The following is a 16887-nucleotide window of genomic DNA, read 5'->3' as shown; positions in this document are numbered from 1 at the left end:
CTGGAAGCAGGCTGTTCTCTCTTTGTCCCTGCCAGGCGGGTGCGTGGCCCTCCCTCCCACATATCCTCTCTGACGTCTGTCCTTGGTCCCCTTCCAGGCAGTCCGTGACCTGGCACTCTCCCACAGCTGCACGCCAGATCCACCCCAGCCTCCCCCCAGAGCTCGTCCTGCCCGTGGCCGGAGGCCGACCTCCCAGCCACCAACCCGCCCAAGGAGCTGAGCGGGGCAGCAGTCAGTTGTGCGTAAGTCCAAGGCTTTACTTCCCTGCAGGGGATTGTCAAAGCTTTCTGCGCTGTATTTGCTCGCCTTGAATCTTTGCTTTTTGTGTCAAGCTACCTCCATGCCAGAGAGGAATTTGAACTCCCACACAAACAGTTTCATATACAGACTGCAAAGAGCTGTTTTAATAACCTTTTCCTGCACCCCACACTCAGGCTTTTTCCTTCCTGTAGTTTAAAAGGTGGTCATTTCTGCAACCTTTTTTAAATAACTGCCTATTTGTCTATCCCACTTCACATGAAACAGAAGTACGGAATACACCTAACTAACCCCACATGCATCTTTCATTTAAAGAGGTTCCCAGAAAGGTTTTCTGTGGCTTCTCCAGGAAGTCTAACCCAAGGCAGAACTTACGTTTGGAGCAATGGGCTGCAGCGAGAACCCGGTGCTTGTGAATAAGGGTCCCGCCACAGACGTGAACAAGTCTCTTACGCCTTGTGGTCCAAACCTATCAATGCAAAAAATATCAACAGAAATGTTAACCAAAGGATTGTTATCTCTGAGTAGAGGGACAGAGAAGAGGGACAGATTTACCTCATGCTAACAGAAATGCTTTCTATTCTGCAGTGGGGTTACTAGCAATCGTAGAGGGAAATGCCTTTATTAATGTGCTCCTTCATCATGTATGCAGGGAAGGTGTTAGGACTCCATACCCGATGCACAGATGTATCAGTAAGCACATACCCAAACCTTCGGATGTTTGTCAACACAGCATCTTTTGTGTGATAGATGCATAGCAAGTAGGTTTCCCTAAGGGTCCCACACATTCTGTAATACAAAACCATGGGTATGGCCATTTTAATCCTCACCCTTTTTTTTTTTTCTGTTTGTTTGGGGTTTTGTTTGTTTGTTTGTTTTATTATTCATTTTTCCCTCCTGAAACCCTCCAAAGCTTCAGCTGGTAGATGCAGCTCAAACAGCAACCACTTCATATACAGATATCCTTTTGCAGAAACAGGAGATTCCTTGATGGCCAGAAATTAAATGTCTTCCCACTTATCAAGCAGAAAGCACAATCAGTTCAGATATGCTGAATAGGTACGGCGACTCACACGCGCTTTACGAACGAGAGGAATGGCCTCGTATACTTTGTGGGTTACAATAGGCCTGACCACATCTTCAGCAATAGCAGGAATGACCCAACAGCTACGCAAAAATGTGCCAACACAAAATGTTATTTGTCAGTAAGTGTGTTACCGACTTCATCAGCAACCTCTTCCAAGATATCGTTACATGTATAAGATATTTGTGGCACTGCGAGATTGTCGTAAAGGCTGTGCAGCATAGCTGTAATGAGACTTGTCAAGGCCAGGAGTGTGGCTTTGCTTCAGTGCCTGATATAATTCTCCCTGCAGTGTTTGGCTGAAAATACCCTCTGCCACAGTTTGCTGGCCAGTCTACAATACGCAGAGAAATACATTCAATAAGCAAAGTCATATCCCAACAGTGCTTCATTGATCCTAGACTTGGTGGCTGCTACAACTTGAAAAATTGTGCAAGAGATAAATATTAAACATAAATCCTGAGTTGCGTTCCGCATACACCACACAGTCGTATTTTGAATAACTGCCTGGCATACTTGGGATGTTAAAAATGCTGTAAATTTAGGAAATCAGAACATCAATGGAAAAGTTTCCCCTGCAAGTGTAGAGCTCACTGCTAAAATTTCAGACACCTACGGTTTCCTGAAGAGCTGGGTTTAGGGGCTAAAGCCCCCCAGCCTCTCAGCCTGCAAGTGGCTGGCTTTTGGGAGAGGGCGGTCGCTTTGTGTTTGGCTGCTTGGAGGATAGCTCAGACGCGGGCTAACGGAGAGCACTTAGTGTCCAATAACTGGGCACAAAACTAAGTTTGAGTTGGTTTCAAGACATTACCTCTGAAAAACTATTTATTCCCAGGGACTCCCTTTGCATTTGAATTAGAAAACAAACAAAAAGCACTTGACCCTGCACAGTGTATTTCTCCAGATCATTCATTTTCTCCTGCTCATTATGGCAGGGTTGAGGTGATGAGCTTAAACTCGGGGAGGTTATTATTCGCCATCTGTGGCAAAAGACAGCTGGCTTCTGCAATGCTAGAAAAGTAGGAAAGTGCTACAGGAAAGAGCTGGTGTCTGGCACAGGGTAGGAGCTTCCAAATTTAATATCCCCTATAGAGAGAAATACTTTATTTTGTATAAAGGTGTGTAATACCCAGATATTCAATTTTCCTGAGAGAAATTAAAAAACACTTAAATAAGAACCTAATGAGGAGAAAATGCACGGGGAAGGTGCAGACCTGGTGACCCAGCTGGGGTGCTCACTCCCCAACAAACACCTCTATTCGAACACGAGGGAAGGGCCTCCAGGGAGGCGAAAGCAGAGGAGACACGTGTCCCTGCTTTCTGCAGCCCCAGGCATGGTCTCAGGTCAGCACCGAAGGGCTCGCACTAGGAGGGAGGGAGGCATGTAGACACCGTATAATTTCAAACAATTTTGACTAACCTAAAACCATTTTTACAAAGCTTCAACCTACTTCAGAAAACTTGTTCTATGACAAACATAGATTCAGCCTGCATTGAAACAGCTGTGTGATTTTAGTCACTAAACATGGTGAACCTTTTTCCCTCCCTCACCTATAAGCACACACACATATTCCAGTCAAAACTTGAGCAGGACTCTCAGTGCAGGCTTAAAGCACAAGGGCTGTTTTATCTGACAACTGTGCTGTGTTGTGGCTCTAGGGATTGCTCTCATTTAAGTGGAGAAGTGGGTTTTTGAACAACAGCCATCACGCAATCAAAACAGGACTCTTCTGCTTTCTCAGAAAGAGTCCCATCTTATTTCCAAGATCCTTTTTAGGAAAGCAGCTACAGCAGCATAGCACTAAATTAACCTCTAATTCTATTGTAAGAGTGAGGCCGATGCTAAAAAAAAAAGCATAACATTTAGCAAACACAGATCACTCTGAAAACAAGGAAGAAATTACAACATAATCCATCTCACCATGAAGTCAAATTAATGTACAGGCTACCCTAAAATTGGATTCTCTGAGGCAACAGCATTTGTAGGGTTTTCCAGAACACGTGAACACAAGACAGCATTAAACTTACCTGCATGCAGGAATTTCTGCCCAGTCCCAGTCTGGGGCGAAGCAGCTTGCACTACAGCCAGAGGCAGGGTAAGCAAATTATCTACAGCCATTGCAAAAAGCAGAGGAGACGAAAGGACTGACTTTTCATGCACGTGTCTTTACTGAGGGTGTTGTGTCTGTGGCAGGGGAAGGACCAGAAAAGCCAGCTCCTGCGATTGCTGTCAGGGCGGTGCAGTGCAGGTCAGATCACGGCACCCAAGACTGGGTGGTTCTGTGTGCTTCGTGCACTGCAAAGAGCTGCCCATCAGCAGCTGGGCACTGGACGGCACAAACAGAAGTGTGTTTCGGCAAGGTTCACTGCGCAGGGAGCTGTGACCCATCTCTGCTTTGCAGTAAAAACTGTAGGAGGTGAGCAGGGACCAGAAAATGCAGGGGAGAAAGAGGAGGTCCGTACTGCCAGGCTGCGCGCCAGGTGGAGCTAGGAGCTGTAACCCTGGCCAGCAGGAGTTCACGACCGCTCCTGACCCAGATTCATCATGTTACACTACCTTTAACACCATGGGGGACAAAATCTCTCCTTCGTTACACCGCTGAGCCACCTGCGACACCGGTGCTGCTGGAGTAGTCTTCTCTGCCCGTAGGCGAGCAGGAGGTGGCTGGAACGGGATGGAGGTCTGCAGTGTCATTTCCTCGCTTGCGTTTCCTTGCTTTGTTTTCTAAGCTTCCTTCACATGTCATCCGAGTGGCGTAGCCCGTAGTGTATTGAAAGGCTGATAATAAGATAGATGACATCTGTTTCGGTCACATATTAGACAGGATTAATGCTTCTAAACGCTTACAAGCTACAGCTTAGTACTCTGCTATCTGAACACATTGGCCCTTGTACATGTGACGGCTGTCAGCTCAAGACCCAACACTTTGACAGCCTGAGAAGGACGGAAGCCAGGCATCTAGGTGACCAGCAAAGGAGATGCACCACTCCCTTCGCTGATGCAGATTGGCAGTAAAAGCCACAAGTGACTGTGTGCTTAGTTTTGTGAAGTGCTCCAGGTGGAAGAAACAACTCCACAGCACTGGTTTTGACCAGGGCAGGGGTGCTGCCCCACAGAAAATGGATACACTCCTTCTATCTTGAAGAGATGAAAAAGGACCATGCCCATCTTTATAGTAGGAAGAATTTTTGGCTGCAAGTTTCTTTTCATGCGAGAAAAAGAATAAAATTCTCATTAACGCACACATCACCCACAAAGCTTACCTGTCTCTTCTCCTTTATAAACAAACCACGTGGCTCTGTAGAGCTGCCCCTTGCAGAAGGGCAGGGGAGTGGGACGCCCCACACTATAACATCAGCGGAAAGCACCGCGTCTCCCTCCCTCAGCAGGCACGCAGCCCTCGCAGACACGAGCAGCCCAGGGCTCTACCACAGGCTCACAGGCATTAGATTCTCCTTATCTGCAGAGGGTCAGCTGGGTCTTGTGACCTGTGTAAATAACAAGGCTTTGGAAAGAAGCTCAATAGGCACGTTGTGTTTTTCATTTCAGATAATTTCTGAATAGAGGGAAAAGAAATGACTTTGAAACCAAAACTCGCTTCACTCTGAGTCCTAAAGTCCCCTGAAAGGGAAAGGCATAAGTGATTGATGCAGCAAGTCCCACCGAGTTATTTAACTAGTTCTGTAGGAGTTGATTAAAATTATTTATTTCCAATTCATAAACCCATACGCTACTTCCTTGTTTCTTGCCTATGAACGGTATTACTTAGCACTAATAGACTGCTTTCATTTTCAAGGGGCTTAAGAAGACAAATTAATCACCTCAACATGTCTGAAAGGAACAGATGGTAACGAAGTATTAACATTGCAATTTCACAGTTGGAAAAGCTCCTGAGGAAGGGGGCTAGCAGTGTCTGGAGGGCACCGGGCCCCACTCCCTGTTTGGGGCTGGGGTTCCTGGGCCTCCTCTCTGCTCTAAGATTCTGCTTTATCCCAACCTCACGGCACGCTGTTTTTCCTAAGCAAAGCTACACAGTTTTTCATGTTCCATCTTTAACAGGAAGTAACATCCTTCCAGAAGGCCTCTTACCTCGACACATCCTCAGACAGGTCATTACTGCTTTGGATTTAAAAGACTAAATGTCTATCCAATAATGCAATTAGTCCAGCTGGCCATTATTTGTTGCTGTTTATAAGCAGAGAAGTGATCAGAAAGAAATACCTTCCCCCATCTGTACAGTGGAGATGTTTTTTTCCCTGAAACGTCTTTGGTTATGGCTGGGCACAGAACAGCCGATTGCATTTTCCTCCCCACTCACTCCCACCTCAGAGGACCATGGGCACGGAGCAGCGTTGCTCCGCAGGGCTCAGCTGTACAACACGCAATTTCTTAAGCTACATCTGGAAGGAAGAGAAGCTCATTCTAGAGCAGGGGTTCCTAAGTAAAACCTGTGTAGGAGGGCGAGACCTGTGGCCATCCTCAGCAGAACCAGCTCAGGATCCAGGCTATAGCAACTGAAGGTCTCTTCCAGCAGCATGAGACCAAAGGCAAGTGGTCTGCGAGCACCGCAGACTGAACCGGGGGTGAGGGCGAGCCCACAGCACCCATCACGGGGCTGCCAGCTTCAGAGAGCCCCTCAGCTGCACGCCCCATCCCTGCTGGTGTCCCCCCATCGCCCTGGGGGCGGCAGGAATCACTGGAGAGGAGGTTGTGGGGGCACCTCCGTTACCGGGCCCAGAGTGAATTTGGTTAGGTGGCCTTCCCACTTGATCCCCAGCGATTAGGCAGCCGGTCACGAACACAACTCTAGGAAGCTATTTCTCAGAACAAATCAACATTTTTCAGGAGAAGACCAAACAAATACATACAATGAGTTTTAAACTAACTGATATGACATTGACTAAGCAACTTTTTAGTTGGTTTTTTTTCCTTTTTTCTAAATAATTCACTTAACTAGGAAAGGTTTTTATTTAAAACATTGCAACAATATCCCTTATTTCAGCATTTAACCCTGCAACCAAAGATTACCTCAAAGTACAACTGTGCAACATTAATAAAGTCAGTCAGTGCCAAATGCCTGACAGGCTTTGGCCTCTCCTCCAGGAACGGTAACAGTACATATGGTGATATATCTCCTTTGTTACTAGAGACAAATAATAATTCACAGTGAAATCATTTTAACTCTTTTTCAGAGCTACTTCCTCAGTATACTGATATCAGCACCAGTTCCCTTCAGTCTGTGCTGAACCACTGACCTAAGCATCTCAGCCCATTGTCAGTCCTAGAGTCCTCAAGTAGCACATACAGTTCAGTCCTTCTAGAGATGTTAGTTAGCACCTAAGGATGTTATAACATATCCAAAACACTCCATTACCAGGCGGCTGTTCCCGTAGTTCAAGGGAAAGAAGCTGCACAGGCAAAAGGGTTAAGCTCCCGGTGCACCAGCGCACCCTCACTGAGGGTTTGTGTGAAAGGCAACCCTGATTTGATCGGCCGTAAATAGTACCTGAGCATCCAGGCTGGGGAGCAGAGGCAACCTGATGCAATGCAAACTGATCTTCAAATGCTTTCAAGAAAATACTACACCTTGACTTCACCCTAGCTTGAAAAGCATGTGTTCACATTGGCTCGCTCATTTATAAATCTAGTGTAAGTTCTCCATCTATTTATATTTAAAAGTAGAATGAAATCGATTTGGATTTTCCTAAGTTAGAAAACATTAAAAAACAGAGAAAGAGTTCTCACATTTATGAGTAACACTTGAACAGGGCACTAACACGAAGAATACTTACTATACAACCTGACTGGTATTTAAATTAAAAAAAACCAAGCAACACAAATGCAAAGTGAATCCAAATTCCCTTTTTAAAGAGGTATCCAGCATACAAATGAAACAACTTATTTTATCCGTGTAGTTAATATTCAGATGAGTATTTTGTTTCGGTGTGTGTCCCCCCAAATCTCTATTAATATGCCTTGTATTTTAATCCTTTCCAAAAGCACAGAAAATCCTCAAAGACAAACGCTATTTTTGTTACCAAGAGTGACTCCAGCCAGCATCCTGAAGAGTCACGATGCCTGTAGTGAGCGAGCACCTGTTTTTGATTAGCAAATCGTTGGTGTCCTTTTCCCTTGCTTGTCATTTATTTTTCTCAGCCAGGAATGATAATCAGCGTTTGGTGCCGTAATAGCAAATCTGTACCAATGCATAAACCATAGGTAATGCACACCAGAGCTGTATGAGATCTAAGAGTGGCTCCAGTTATAGTATACAGCGGCCAAAGCACTCAAGGGACTTTGCCATATTCTTCCAGTCCCTTCTGCAGATTATCTCATTCTGACCAGTTTGATACTGAGTCTATTTTATCCTCTTCCTCGAGTTGGGGGCTTTATTTTGGAGGGGTGCTTGGGGCTGGGAAGGAGAATAAAGATTATTTCACATGTCAAACAGCTTAAAAGTGTGGATTGTGATGGTCACAGGAACAAGGTACAGTTGCTATTTTAAAGCTTTAGTTTAATTGTTCAAATCTTTAATTCTCCTGTACGCCCGAGGACAAGCTAACGGACAACACAAGGTTTGAGACCATTATAGTTTTTAAAATTCTCGGAGTGTAATGTTTGAAGAACGGAGCAAATCAGTGGTTTGGTACTGCTTTTGATACTCTGGACCATAAAATAAGCCCATATAGAAACTGTTTAGCTAAACGCTAAATAACACTGGAAGTGTCTTTTTTTAGTTACTTGTTTCTTCTTTACTTCTAGTAACGCTTTAATAAAAGGAACTTTAACATTATCAAAACTTGGATGCTCGCAGCTATAGAGGCATCCTGAGTAAGGCGTCGCATTCCAGTGGTTTCAGACCTCATTTCTATAAAAGTCGTTTTGAGTTCAGACTTTGCTGAGGCCGAAGTCCCAGGGCCTGAATGAAGCCTCCTGAACTCAAAGCAAGTTTCACAGGAGCCAGGTCTGTTTAATTCCACTTTGTCCAGGAATAAAAATTTGATCTTGAACTACTCTACGCTGTTAAATGAATGCATCACAGAGCATGCCAGCCAGCAGCTCCTATATTTAAAGATTTTCTAGCTGAAATTTTAAAACCATCCTGAGCACCGGGGGTCCTGCTCATATACATGTTAGGTGAACATCATGTAGACAGCCTGCTAACTTACTGTTTTAGGAAGCTGGGACAAAAACCAAACCAAACCAACAAAAGCACAACCAGACACATTTAAAGGAGAACGGAATTCCACAGCAGAAAGTTCTCTGACACTGCAAGTTTTCCCTTGAGACAGAAATAAATGTTCCTTCACTCTCCCTATCAAAAATATTGCATATTCCCCTGCACTATGGCTGCATTACAGCATCATAAGAAGTTTCTCACTGGGAAATTGTTTGCAAAGCTGGTTTGGGGAGAATAGAAATCTTTAAGCTGCCCCTGTGACCAAGGCACTCAGAACAAACCACCTCAGCGCTGTACTTTGGTGACGGCACACAGTCTCACTTTGAGCAGGCCAGGCAGGGAACACAAGACGAGCCAAGGTTACGTGCGAACTGCCACCTCTGGGCCATGCAACACCAAAATAACCACGGGTCAGGACAGGCGCACGTAAAAAGGACTCGCTGGAAATTACTTTTAATATGAGCAAAACAAAACTGCTTACGATTTGTAGGGTATGATAGTGTGACAGACTAATCTGAACAGCTTTTGTTTCATCTCTCTAATAAGCCTCCTACAAGTAATTCACATTACAGGAGTCATCTCTGGTAATACTGTACATTTGTGTCAATCGCTTGGTGAACACCACTTCTGGATATTTAGAGTGTAATTCATCATAACTACAAACTAATTTGAAAGTTGCAGGAGCATCCTCCAACTGCACATCAGCTTGCAAAGGGAAGCGTTCAGACTAGCAGTATCAAAATTACTTCACAGAGTTACGTAGCAAAAGTTACAATTCCTCGTCATAGAGCATTGCACTAGTTCGTCATTTTGTCTACTGTAAAAGTGGGTTTATTGTCAGCATTATTACAAATTAACAGCAAAGTAGCTCCCCAAAACAATTGAAGGGAGTAGGATTGAAAGCTAAGAACTTTGATTAAAGCATAATTTTCTGATTGTCTTCTAACCCTAAATTATTAAAATACAGAAAAAAATTTGTTATGTTAAAAAGAGGCATCATTTAGAAAAGAAGTCTTATTCCTTACAATGATTTAAAACTAACATAGAAGAATAAAACAGTGCTACATTAAATACAGTCAAGAGCATTCGGATGGCCTGATGTAGGTACGGCCTCATGTCCTCTGTTTTCTGGCCCAACAAGGGTTTTTCCTTGCTTTGATGAGTATTTGATGGCCACAGAACCTTTCCCACTTACCCTGGAGTGGATTGTCCACATGTACTGTGTTAACACATAAGAGTCAGCATTTATTTATGCTTTAAGAGCAGCACAGCTGTCCCCCAGCTGTGCTCACTCCACTGCAGTACTGGAACGAGCACAACAGCTCGGGTATCTCAGGGAATGCATCATTGTTCTGAACGGCCTTTTTTTCCCCATTTTATCAGAAGATGGCTCCTCATTACTTTTCCCAGCCGGCTGAGCAGGCTCTGTCTGGAATTGTTCTATTTGAATCTCGAGGTGTTTTTGAATGGCTAACCCAAGGACTTCTGGATCCACAGATGCCCCATACACTTCCCACGTCATTCCTTCGTCATCCCATCTCACTTCACGTACTGGAGATTTGGGGGCCTCCAGGTCTTGCTCCAGGTTCACCTCTGGGAACACATGCGAGTGGCCACCTGCTGCAGCTGCTGGGCTTGTTGCCACAGATTTGCATTCCATGGTTGAAAGCGTTTGTACCTCGGCATCTCTGTGCTCGAGAGCTGGTTTCAGTCCTTTAGTTAAGTCATTCATAGAGGTCATAGTCCACATATCCTTGGTTGTCATTACCGTGTCTGCACCTTGCTGGCTACTAAAGGCAACACAGGCAGCCTTTGTTTCTGGAGCTGCTGTTTGCTGCTGAGCACAGTGTTGAGCATGTTGTTCTGCAGCGTTGCTACAGCACTTCAGGACTCTCTTGGCATCCAGGCCCGATTCGCTTACTGAAGACACCAGCTTAGGATATGTCAGAATGTCTGAAGTAGAAAAGGAGTGAAAATAGCCAGGTGCTGCCTGCTCTTTTCCCGACTCGCTAACAGAGCATACCAACCGTGGAACAAGTTGTATAGATGGTATGGGCAAAGAATGGCAATAGGCAGGGACTGTGGCATCTGCTTTCATACAAGGGTCCTGCCTTGTATTACAGGGCCCTGCAGCATTGTTATGAACTGCCATCACCATGGGGGAGTATGCAGAGTTTGGAAGATTACTGTAAGTCAGACCACCGTGAATAAACCCCGTGGCTTGACTGAACAGTGTCCTGTTTGAGAAACCATTTCCAGGCACGTGGGGTCCTAGAACAGCAGTGTGAAAGGTTCCAGGATCTGTGTAAACAGTAGCATTACGTGGAAGTCCACTGCTCTCAAAGCTATTTGTGGGTACTTCTTGGTCTCTAGGCAGAACTGGAAAATGAGTCACAAGGTTTTGATAGTGAGATGTATTTTCATTTGTTTCTGATCCATATGTCTGTGTTGGGAAAGACATCGCAGCCACTGGCAGACCATGCCTGCAGCTAGAAGAGGTTAGGGTGGAGTGAGTAGCACTGGTTTCTGTGCAAGTGACATAAGTCTGCTGTTTGCAACTGCGAGTTAGGTCTGAGTGGCTTCTCTGAAGGGCAGTTCCTGGTTCTTCCATTTCACACGAGCTTTGCTGGTATACAGCGCAGGCTGAAGAAACATTCTCAACAGTGCTGCTCTTTACACGCATCTTATTGCCCCTCGCTTCCCGGGATGCTGGGGACTGTTCAGCGATAAGAAGATGGTTTGTAGTCTTCGTTCTGCTCTGTGAATTGTCATCGGCTGCCTGATCGCTTGGGACCGCTGCCCCAAGTCCCATCGCCCCAGGCTGCGAGAAAGACCATCCAGGACTCGGCACACTCCTGGCGTCACTCTCGTTTCCCAGGGTATGGCAGACGGTGCTACTGTGGCTTTTCTTCAGCTCCTGTTTGTTGCTTTGCCTTTCCTCTAAAGTTGATTGCCCAGTATAGGCCAGACTTGACGAGCTCTTTGACAAGGGGTGACTGTTGGCATTCAAGAGACTGTGACAAGTAGAACTTAGTGCATCCTGGTAGGAATGAGTGTGGAGCTGGTGGCTGTCAGCTGACATGGCAAAAAAGAGAGATCTGCAAGAAATGGCGGGAAAGAAAAATAATCAGTTTAAGAAGGAAATAGATGCACTGGAAACGATAATCTCTGTTGACCTTCTGCTTGGGCTTCTTGTTTTTCACTGTTCACAAATACTTTTTAAAAAAGCACTCTACTGTAGTCTCTGTGTACTCAGACTGTCCAGCTTCCATTTTCTGTTTCCTCAAAGGGGTTTTCCCTGAATTAGAGTCAGGATTTATTGAAATTCTGTTTTGTTCAATTTCATAAAACTCAAAGGGAAAAAAATTCTTCTTGGTTTCTAGCTTTTAACAATGACTATCTCAACATTGCCAAATATCATCTCCCCTGAATTTACTGGAGCCATTTTGGGGACATCCAGAGATGTCATATCACTTAAGCAGAGACAGAAGTATGTTTAAACAAGAAGGCTTTTCACCACAGTGGTCATTAAGCCAACAACGTTAACCGTATTGTCAAAACAAAACACTTCAGCTTTTAGTCTCTTGACGCTGTCATTTCAGAAGTTACCCAATCACTGCTGGAGCTTTCCGACAATAACAACGCCTCAACAACTGAACAAGTTCTCCCTTTTCCCCCTATCCTTCCTAACAAGCTTCTTTGGATTTCATCTCACAGGAATATCACTATTTTGGTCAACCATTTTCCCAGAGTCCACACAAATGTACACGAGATGTGACTAAACTGTTTTGACCACCTGTGGCAGAGATTAAACCCAAGGAAATGCCAGGCCTGTGTGGCGTCGGTGCCAGTGTTCCCAGAACAAGCAATGCTGGGAAGCATGGGGCAAAGATACCCAGCTGGCCCCCGACAGGGTCAGTGAGCTTTCTAGCCCGTGCTTACCACTGGCACGATAGGAGGTGGCAGCAAAGAGGGATCCAGTGAAAGGCTGGAGGTGAAAATCCCCTAGGGACCACTGAGCTGGATGGAAAGTCTGCATCTCAGCACAGAGTCTGTTAAGGGTACATGCTTCAGTGCATGGATTAGGCTTCTGGTGCCAGTAACCTTTGGGAATCCACAAATTCACACTGGCTCTGGAAGGTACAACTCATTGCACCAAAAGCAGGGTAAAAACAAAACAAGAAAATTTTAACCAAAGTATTGTGGTGGTTCTGCCCTTTTTTTCAGTGCCCTCAATCACTTCCGTTGTTAGAAAACACTTGTTTCTACTGGTTAGTATAGTATCCTAACAGTTCTTAACATTTATGTTAGCACTTCCACATCTAAGAGAAGGGGTAACTGAAGATTTTGGATCTAACCAGATTTAGTCACGCATTGAATCAGACCTTTCACTGGCTGACTTCTCACTTGCCCTTGGTGTCACAGAGGTCTTTCAACATTTGTATAACTAAGTTTTAATATGCTCACATATCTATATCTATTTACACACATACATATAAATATATCTCTTTTATGAAAGAACCCATTCTGTTGAACAGAAAAATCTAGAGCATTTATTCATTGCTTCCAGGTCATGTACTACAGGGTAATCTGTTGTGCAGAAATATAGTGGAAGCCACAAGATCTCATTTTAGAGAACTTTCCCTCAGATGCACTCTATACACTCCGCCTCCCTAGCAGGACCCTGAAAGAAACCTTCACAATTTCTCATGAACTGTATCACTGAAATAAAGATGAATGTTTGCAACAAGAAGGGTACATAAACATGGTGGACAAAAGCACTCTGTAAATGTAACAGGAAAGTTCAGTCAAAACACCAAGAGACCAGTGGCTGCAAGGACTCACATTGAAACCTTTCAGCAGAGAAACTTTTAATATGTGATCCTTTTAATATTATATTTACAGGCTCAAGGAGTCATCTACCAACAAAACTGATAAAAAGCATGCCTTTTGCTCCATCCACAAACCAAGAGCTCCACTGCTGATCCAGACAGCTATCGGTGCTTACACTTGTAATTCCATTTTTGTTGTTAACTTTGGCAAGCTAATTGTTCAGGTTGCAGTTTTCCCATCACCTGAAATCCACTTGTGCTGACTGCTTTCCATAATAAAATTGAGCAAGGCAACATTAAAAAACAGTTATTTGCAATCACTTCTCTGAGAAGCTTTTCATTGTGGGCTGTGCAGTAGGGACTTGCGATTGGTAGCAGTATCCTCTAGCGTTAGGGTTCACTCAAATTTGGATTGTATGCAGAAAAAAAGGCAGTTTCCCCTCCTTCATATGTGCTTGTTCAGCTAGAAGTTAAACTCACTGCAGACTCCACCCGCACCAAGCCTGCTCCGTAAGACACGCAGCCTCTCTGGCCTGGGGGACTCCACAGGCTGGTGGCATCTAAGGGCACCACAAAAGCATCTTTTCTTCCAGGAATGGGATTTCAGATTCCTGGGTCAGAGGCACTGCTGAGTGCAGCTGCAGCCAAAAGCAACCACTTCTTGCCAGGCTGGCCACCAATGTATTTCTGCATGTTTTCCAAAAGCCCTCAATCTCACTCAACACTTAGAAGAAAGAACTGGGAAAGGGACCGTTCTCAAACACTTCGCTCACCTCCTCCAGCATGTAACCTGTCCTGCAGCCACTTGCACATATGGGTACAGCCTGCCCCATAGGTTCAAAGGAGTCAGCAGGATTAACCACCAGAGCATAGCTGTCTGCAAGGTGAAGACCTTACACTTAACCTCTTTAAAAGATAACGCCTGCAAAGGCTCTCGCACACACTGGGGTTAAACTACATTTACTAATGGAAACCCTCAGTCACAAATATTGAGTCTCAGGTGAAAGGAAGCTTCAAACGTATCCTGTTGCAGGTGATACCAGGCTGCAGTTGATACCAACTTTGAAGAGCTCTCTCACAAAGATTACAAGGTTCAAGTACGTACGTGTACACAGACACCAAAACCTCTATTTGCTTTCTGTATGTAGCATTGCTGCAGAAGCGCCTGTAGCTGGAAAAAGTGATGCAATCTAAGACTGATTCCTCACCTGAACGTGAAGAAACACATTCAGATGAACAAAACAGTCCAAATACATTGGCATCACTGAAAACAACATCCACTGTGATGTTTGCAATGAAACTTCCAAAGAGAACTCCGAAGAAATTTATTTTTGCCTCACCCACGTAGGCTCCAACTGCAGCTGAAACCAAGGCCAAAGTGGGCCAATGCTACATATATTACACATGTACAAATACTTATGTAAAGTCATAACCAGCAGCTATCAGCAGCATTTGAACGTCTTTGTTGTCCTTGCTAGCACAATTGTAACAATTATCCTATGACTTTTGGACCTTAAAAACAATGGGAACAATTATCAGTTAAGTGAAACAGCATCTCACCTGATACTGTAGGACAGAGTTAAGGATGGGGAAAAAAAAAAACAGTGGAGAAGAAACAAAAAGCCCCATTCAGACAAGATGAATCAGCTTTCCTTAGAACAATGCACTTTCCCATCATGTTGAAATCCAGAGTTACATTTTCCCAGGCAGCCTGAACACTTCCCCATTTAAAGGCCATCTATTGCTTTCTCCCTCCGTTCCCTGACTCTGGAAAGACCTATGAGCCCTCACACAACCAGCACACCTCGCCCACCTGGCGGAGGCAGGGCCCTGAGCCAGGCTCACGCAGGCTAAGCTCTGCATGGAGGGTGACGGCTGCGGAACAATCGACGTCTGCTAGACCTGGCTTTCTCTCACCTTTTTTTTTTTTTTTCCTTTTTTTTCTTTTTAAACTGGCTTAGCTCTCACTACATCAGATCGTGAATCCAGCCACACCGATCGCTAACGTCAGCCCTGGGAGGACACAGAAGACCAATCCCCTCTGCAGAAGTGCAAACTGACTAATGGCGTAAACCCAGAGCAAACGTGCACGTGTGGTGCCCTTCTTCTTAAGACTTCGGAAATGGCATGTAATCCCATACCCACCTTCCCGCGCTCTACATGCCGCACATGTAACGGTGGCCCTGATTCCCCGGGGTACAAAACCATCCTAACACGTACCCACGCATCCCTACAGAGGAGACGCCACGCTGCGCGTACGCGCGCTAGAGGTGCTGTGCTTGCTACGAGAGCTCGCGCAGACCGCCTCCAGCTGATGACTTCTGAGAAGGGGCAGGAAGCAGAGGTGCCTGGGTGGTTATACCAACACATATACCAGGGAGGGGCTGGGGAGGGTACTGGGAATGGTGTGACAAAGTGTTTTTTTAAAAAACCAACCAACCAAAAAAAAAACCCAGCCCCAAACCTGAACCTCTCTAATTTCACAGTCGTGCAATGCCATTGTGATTTGTGAATCAGCTAATCAGGAATGGATTACCCACGTGAAACATGGATAGAAATACAGCTGACTTAGTGGGTACTTAGGGACCTAAGAACTACTTTTTTGGTGCATGTTGGGCAGAGAAGACCGCTTTGCTTAACTTTGCTTTTTAAGAAGTAAATACATAATTTATAGGAAAGTAATTGTATTCAAAAATACTTATTGTAGCTTCTGAGTTGATCTGAGAGATTTTCCTTTGGAAATTCAAAGGAAATCTGCACCTGAACAACAAGGAAGCATGAACTCCGAGGCAGATACCCTGCTATGAATACACAGAAAATCGTTAGACAAGCGGAGAAAGGCTTAGGATAGAAATGGAATTAACAGCCACCATTTTTGGCTCAGCTTCAGATAGCTTATGAGGGGATCTGGCTGCTTTCACTAATTCCACTGAACTACTTTAAAGCAACAAATGTGTATTTTGCTATGACTTATGATTAAAGTTGCGACCTATTTAATGCACTAGTAAATTTAGTCTCAGAATATTAAATATCACGTATGTTATCAGTTGAAAGACATTCAGTGGTAAATTAACTACGATTCCAAAATCCTTCAGTATTTTTGTTTGCCATGCATGTACTTTTAATTACAGTTTTGACAACAAACACAAGCAGATATAAGGTGGAATAATTCCTAACAATCATGTCAATATATACAGCAAGCTTTCATGTAATATAATAATACCACATGCTATTTCGGTATGACCGTATTTAGCTCCTGCGTTATGTATTTGCTAGCGATTGCTTTCTTCCCTGCATTGGCAGGCTTCAAGAGAGTGATGTGATAAACATGACATCCACAAAACAAATCATAGTTTTCATAACAAGGATAGCAACAAGGGACATGGTTTAGGAGGCCTGGGGATGTTGGGATGGTGGTTGGACTTGATGATCTTAAAGGTCTTTTCCAACCTTAATGATCCTATGATTCTATGATATTAACATAAGACAATGTGTTAATAACAAAAGAAATCCAGCCATGCCTGCATTTCCTCCA

The 16887-nt window shown here is 44.5% G+C and overlaps 1 protein-coding gene across 2 annotated transcripts in view; it reads right to left on the bottom strand.

Moving 5' to 3' along the window:
* Positions 1-7848: 7848 nt before the first annotated feature.
* Positions 7849-16887, bottom strand: part of GPRIN2 (G protein regulated inducer of neurite outgrowth 2) — a 33715-nt gene continuing 24676 nt past the window's right edge. For both annotated transcript variants that reach the window (XM_075109338.1, XM_075109339.1), the window contains one exon: positions 7849-11618. In XM_075109338.1, coding sequence (XP_074965439.1) covers positions 9809-11602 — 1794 coding nt within the window. In that variant the 5' untranslated portion in view covers positions 11603-11618 and the 3' untranslated portion in view covers positions 7849-9808. The remainder of the gene's footprint in view (positions 11619-16887) is intronic.

This window comes from Phalacrocorax aristotelis, chromosome 14 (assembly GCF_949628215.1).
Source record: "Phalacrocorax aristotelis chromosome 14, bGulAri2.1, whole genome shotgun sequence".
In the NCBI taxonomy this organism is placed as follows: Eukaryota; Metazoa; Chordata; class Aves; order Suliformes; family Phalacrocoracidae; genus Phalacrocorax; species Phalacrocorax aristotelis.
Note: the sequence above shows the minus strand (reverse complement) of the source record. Positions and strands in the feature narration are given on the sequence as shown.